Genomic DNA, 6,803 nt, shown 5'->3' on the forward strand with positions numbered 1-6,803 from the left:
CTAATTCGGAGTCGTCCTTCGATGCAAATCTCGGTCTCGGTCAAACAGTAAAATCGGGCAGGTCCGATTTTAACCGTATACATTCTACTTATTCTTAATCTTTTGTAGATAAAAGTAAAAGAGAAATATGAACTAAATCAATAAATAGAAGTATGTGATAATGTTCATCCCTCCGTTAGTTTTCTGTCAAGAAGCTAACGGCATCAAACATAAAATGTGCCGTGCACGTGACATATCCCTACATTATCTTCAAAATGAAAAGGGAAGATGTAATATATATATATATATATATATATATATATATATATATATATATATATATATATATATATATATATATATATTTGTTTTGTTGAGAAATATATATTTGTAGCCACTCCCAAAATAATAGCCGACAAAATATATATTTTGCATATATATATATATATACATAAAATATACATATTTTGTATACTTTTTGGTTGCCGACTAGCCAATTTTGTATTTTGCTCAAATTTGTTTGGACATTTATGTCATCAGCATATTGGAACACATAAGTGGAGATATGCATATGAGCTGAATTTTTATTTACTGCAACTCATGAGCAGACAATGTATTGATTTGATATTGAGAGGTTAAGCATGTGCTGAATTTTTATTTACGTCAGCTCGCACTGCAACAGAGTTGGTGCTTCTGTGGAATAGTCATGTGCTTCTGGTTGAACTCGTTATAACAGAAAACTAACAGAAGGGTGTAATTTCTCATTTTTGGGATAGTTTAGGGATGTGCTTTGCTCATTGTGATAGTACAAGGATGTAGTTTAAGTCTTGGGTATAGCTGAGGGATATTTCTGGCCATTTTCTCTAGATTATTTTTATTATTTAAACGTGTGAGATGTTGCTTTTTCTTCTTGCCTTTTGTCTGTGAACTCAAAAGTGAAGTACAAGCAACTAATTATCTTCTCGTCATTCCAACTGAAAAAACCAGTGTACTTTTGACTTACTAACATGGAACCTGCAGTGTTTTGGCACACCTGCTTAACAATTTGTATCTTCTTTTCTGGTTTCATGGTGTCATGTCATCAAACAGAAAATCCAAACCAAGTTTCATTGTCAAGCAATTTCTTGTTTGGAACGGCCTCTTCATATTACCAGGTTCTTCTCACAGTTCTTTCCCCTTTATGTTTTTACCTTTTCCCGATATTCTTGTTTTTAACCGCTCTTCTTTCTTCTTTCTTTTTTTCCCGCAGTATGAAGGAGCTTTCCTCAGTGATGGGAAAGGCCTCAGCAACTGGGACGTTTTTACTCATGAAGCTGGTGAGCTTTCAGAATGCCAATTTCTTTCAATGTTTGCAACAAGAATTCTATTTACTGTGTTTTTAGGCTACCAAATCAAGCAACTCATGGGTAAATAGAGAAAAGGAACTCATGTAGTTTATTATTTTGGTCTTGTTGCAGGTCATGTTAAGGATGGAAGCAATGGAGATGTTGCTGTTGATCACTACCATCGTTATTTGGTAATGCTCAGCCTTTTTTTGTTTTTTTTAAATGCTTCAAAAATTAAGTAATTTCTGAAAATACAGAACCCGTAGGCCCCTTAGTCAGGGATTACTGGCTTCTTAGCATTTTAAGGGCATTTCAGAAGGCTAACATTTTCTTGGATGTTTATCTCGAATTCTTAACTACCACATTGAATATTTCCTTTTCTTTCTTGAATCATATGCTGCTTGTTTTAGCTTTTTGTCCTCATCTTAGACTAAGAACGCCTTTCCATATATTTTAATCTTTCTCTTTCCTAAAATATAAACAAGTTTATTCTATACTAGACCCTACTTCACGTGAAATTAGAAATAAAGAATGATTTCAGCAGGAATTTATTTGTTTGATTAATATCTTTTTTCTTTCTCTAAATATTCATTTGGTTCTTTCCTTGTAAGGTAGTGTGTGTTATAGGGCTTCTTTCCTTATAAGACTGATGCTCAATTCGAACTATAAGATTGTTGTTTCAAATACTTTAAGGTCCCATATAAAATTGATCTTCTGGTTGTATGATTGGTAATTTATAATTTTTACATACTAGATTAATTTAAAAGGGAAAATGCTTTAAAGGCAATATAGGCAGAGGCATCAATATAGAATTAAATAGTTTTCTTTAATTTTACTAAGAACGGTAACGTAACTATTGCTTAATTTAGTAAAATCGTATACACTCATTCTAAATGTAAATACTTCCGATATATGATGTAAAGTTTCTACTATTGCACTGAGAATAATTTTCTGCCTTCTTCTTGATTACATGTGTTTAATAGCTTGTTTGGCCAAGTTTCTCCAAAGCCACAGGTACTTTTTTTTTCAAAATAATGTTTTTTAAAAAAAAATTGTAGTGTTTGGCCAAGCTTTTAAAAGAAAAAAAAAGTGTTTTGAGTAGAAGTAGAAGCAACTTTGGAGAAGTAGAAAAAAATAGTTTATCTCCAAAAGTACTTTTTTGAAAAGTATTTTTGAGAAAAATACACTTAGAAACACTTTTTAAAAGCTTGTCCTCAGAAATGCTTTTCAAGTTGATTAGCCAAACACCAACTGTTTCTCAGCAAATGTACTTTTGAGAAAAAGAACTTCTCAAAATAAGTTAATTTTTGCCGTTCGGCCAAACAGACTATAAATCAGATTCACTACATTGGCAGGAGGCAACTGTTACACCCATACCCACTACCTTTAAGAAATTTATGGTTATATAAAGTTCACGTCCATTATTACAAAGGGTAGTAAATAATAAGTGTAGTGTCAGTAGGGACGGCAAAAACGGGGAAGGTTTATCCACCGCTTATTGAGTTAGGATTGGTAATTAAGTGAATGAAAAAAGAAGGATGAACTTGTAAAAGAGAGAATTAAGAAATAAGTATATATAGCTGGGAGAGGTGTTAGTGGGGGGACAATGTATTTATGAACCTTGCACAACTTGTATTTTATCCGGAGTGAAATGCCAGACCTGTTGATATGAATCTAAAGTGAGGGACATTGAAATTAGGTAGATGATTTTTGCTAAATAGTTTTTGCCTACTGAAACTCACTCAAAACGTTTTCATGGTATTATGAAATACTGCTCCCACAACAATAAACTAGATAGGAGGTACTTAAAAAAAACAATTTGTGACTTTAGGAGACCAGCATCATATGAAAGCAAATAAGAACATAATTTCGAAGCAGATTGGATGAAGGGAATTTGTAAGATGTTAATATGACTAATGCAGTGTATTAGCAATAATATAAAAGCGTAAATCATGAAATGGAAGAGTTCTGATCTGTTTGGTATTAAAATATAAACAGGAGGACATCAAACTCATGGCAGATATGGGTGTGAATAGCTTTCGTTTCTCTATCTCATGGGCAAGAATTCTGCCTAGTAAGTTATAACTGTCACTGCTCTCTTTCCTCCATGTTAAACAAGTAAACTCCTAATTGTCATTTACGATGAGAATCTTCTTTTGTTTTTCTAAGTCAGAGGGGATATTTGGAGAAGTTAATATGGCCGGAATTGAGCACTACAGTAAGCTCATTGATGCACTCCTACAGAAAGGTCAACTCTGCTTCTCTTGCTAACAGTTTCATGCTTTAATTAGATAATCCAAAATGTAGAAAAAGAAGTAAAAATTTGGGCTAAGACGAGTTCCTTATTTGCTATGACTTCAGGGATCCAGCCGTTTGTCACATTAACACATTATGACATACCACAAGAACTTGAGGACAGATATGGTGGTTGGCTAAGTTCACAGATACGGTAAGTGTCACAGCCCAATTTTAGAGGAGCCCAATGCTTTAAACTGTGTACAAGTGAAAAACCTGAACATTTATTCATGACATGAACATGCATTCTACATATCTTAAAACATTTATAAGAACATGCATTCTACAAATAAGCATTTCTAAACATTTTCTATATCTTAGGAAATATGTATTTTTCATAAAAATACCTTAAAGGGACATACATCTCAGCTTACATCTACCTCGCACTCCAAATACTTAAATGACGTCAAGCACGTCCAATTAAATCAGCCAACATGATTTGTATATCAATACTTGTTATAACAATTTCTAACTTACTCCATTTAGGTTCACAATTGGTTACAAGCCATCCAAATCCCATTCCATTTGATTACTCCAGTAATTTATAAAGTCTCCATCTCAAGGTATATATTAACTCAATGAAGTTATTAGAGTCATTAATTAATTCAATTTTTAACTTCTTTGCCATACTTTATCACTTCCTACTACTTCTAACTAGTAAGTACTATAAATACGTTCACGCATCCCAATGAACTCAGAACTCTCTTGTGCACCAGGGTACAACTCATGCCCACTTTAATTGCATCATTAAGATTTTAATTAGTCCAAATAATTGTCCATAACTTACGGGACTTTACCATAAGTAGTTGGGCCCCTCTTATACTTAAAGGTAGTTGTAGATTCTATCGAAACCCAAAATGATGAACAAGTTACATTCGTGTTGGTGGACTTTGTTTCAGGGATGATTTCAGCTATTTTGCGAACATATGCTTCAAATACTTGGGAGATAGAGTTAAATACTGGGTAACGATGAATGAGCCTAGCTTCGTGGCCATTAGTGGCTATAGAGATGGGACTTACCCTCCAGCTCGATGCTCTGGTATATTTGGGAATTGTAGTGCTGGTGGGGATTCAGAAAGGGAACCCTTCACTGCAGCTCACAATATGATCCTATCTCATGTAGCTGCTGTTCGCATTTACCGCACCAGATATCAGGTTTTTTCGACGGCTCTTTCCCTTTTCTCCATTATTATGTCAACTCTCAGCATGGCATGATCTTGCACAACTTGTTCGAATAGTAATTACTCTTCTAGTGCAATGCTAGTGTTGGCTTGTCTAAAGAAAGGAAAGGGAACACTAAGTAAAACAAGATATCATCATCAGTCTCTAACTATTTTTGGTGAAGTAAAATAGGAAAATTGTATATTAGAAGACTAGAAGTGAAAAATTTATCCTTGGAAACTCCCTCCTTTATGCTATCTATCAAATCACCATAATATAGTAATCCCACTTTCTTTCTTTTCTTCTTGTTTGGGGTCTTTTACTTCTGATTCCTTCATTTCAATCGACTCTGGAATTGTAAGTTCGTTAGAAGACCCAAAAAGATATCAGTAATATATATAGTCTATTATCTGCCGCTTTTCAGAAATGTCAAGGAGGCATGATTGGCATTACTATGGGTATCGAATGGTATGAACCGTTTAGCAATTCCTCAGAAGACATAGCTGCAACTCATAGAGCTCGATCATTCTATGGCAATTGGTAAGCCTTCTATATAAGTAATTTGGTTCTACGATCTGGTATTTAGGCATCGGAAAGAGAGTAAATAAATGTTTTTGACTAAGTACCCCCATGCAGGTTTTTAGACCCTATTATATTAGGAAGATATCCTAAAGAAATGGTACAAATTTTGGGATCTAATCTTCCAGAATTTTCAATGAGTGATTTGAGCTTGTTGAGTTATGGCCTAGATTTCATTGGCATCAATCATTATTCGGCTGTCTATATCAAAGATTGCTTATATTCTGCCTGTGAACATGGAAACTCTTGGTCAGAGGGTTCGTATTTAACGACTACACAAAGAGACGGTATCTACATCGGGGAACCTGTACGTTTCCTTAAATCACATCAGTATTCTCATCTTAATCTCATTCTATAAATTATTACTTGCACTTTCTACACTGCTAAAGTAATTTTTTTAATGAATCAGGGGGAAGTGGACTGGCAATTTGTGTACCCACAAGGGATTGAAAAAGTTGTGATGTATATGAAGGAAAGATTCAATAATACTCCTATGTTTATCACTGAAAATGGTAAGAAAAATATTTCACATTCTTGTCCTTTAATTTAGAATGGGATACATTTCATCAACAAATTACTTGAGCGATCGAGATGCAATTTGATATGATCTGCCGGGATACAGCTACTAACATAACTAGCAATGTTGCAGGCTTTGCTGGGAACAGTTCTTCTATAGAGGATACCTTGAACGATGTTCATAGAGTGAAATACTTGCATAGCTACTTATATTCATTGGCAAATGCCATCAAGAAAGGTGCAGATGTAAGGGGGTACTTTATTTGGTCCCTTCTTGATAACTTTGAGTGGCTAGATGGATATACCATAAGATTTGGACTTTACTATGTCAACTATACTAATCTCCAGAGAACTCCAAAATTATCAGCCACCAAGTATCAACAGCTCATTTGTAACTTTCACATAGAGCTTGAAACACATACTGCCCAGAAATAGACGAGGCTTGTAGAAGATTTTTATCTAGGTCTCTGTTGTTGGAAGGCAGTTACTGGGCAATTATAGTATAATTGTTCAGTCCCTTCCTTTATATTGCACGAATTAGGCTCAGGCCTAATCTTTTTATTCACTCTAATAACGTAATTAAAATTTATTGTTTAAGTAGAAATATTCTGTTGAAAGCTGAATTTTGTCCATTAGTTCCCCTTTCTTCTGTTAGGTCAATTTAATGTTCCAGAACTCTACCAAATGTGGGTAAACTCATGCTTGTTTACAAAGTAAACGGTTCCATGAAAGCTCATGATTAATACTAAAGCAGATGGGATGAAAAAGTTATATTCATGAAATATAGACCATAATAACAAACTCTTGGACGCGACTCCCTCCATGGTTTGCTTACTACCTCAGAAAGTTGTTGCTACAATATCAGCCAAAACAAATGCCATAGAAATAGATTATACGAACATAAATTATCAAACTAATTTGCATTGATGGGAAGCATGATAACAAATC

General features: G+C 34.2%; 1 protein-coding gene across 1 annotated transcript; it reads left to right on the forward strand.

The window, feature by feature from the left end:
- The first annotated feature begins 877 nt into the window (after positions 1–877).
- On the forward strand, positions 878–6,487 carry LOC107830217 (beta-glucosidase 18-like). The gene is made up of 11 exons (XM_075226677.1): positions 878–1,133; positions 1,229–1,295; positions 1,437–1,495; positions 3,303–3,378; positions 3,478–3,552; positions 3,666–3,753; positions 4,499–4,754; positions 5,185–5,300; positions 5,397–5,646; positions 5,749–5,851; positions 5,989–6,487. Exons 1-11 carry the CDS (start codon positions 987–989, stop codon positions 6,288–6,290), a joined length of 1,539 nt encoding a protein of 512 aa, XP_075082778.1. The 5' UTR covers positions 878–986; the 3' UTR covers positions 6,291–6,487.
- The last annotated feature ends 316 nt before the right edge of the window (positions 6,488–6,803 follow it).

The sequence above is a fragment of the Nicotiana tabacum genome, chromosome 12, assembly GCF_000715075.1.
Source record: "Nicotiana tabacum cultivar K326 chromosome 12, ASM71507v2, whole genome shotgun sequence".
Classification (NCBI taxonomy): domain Eukaryota; kingdom Viridiplantae; phylum Streptophyta; class Magnoliopsida; order Solanales; family Solanaceae; genus Nicotiana; species Nicotiana tabacum.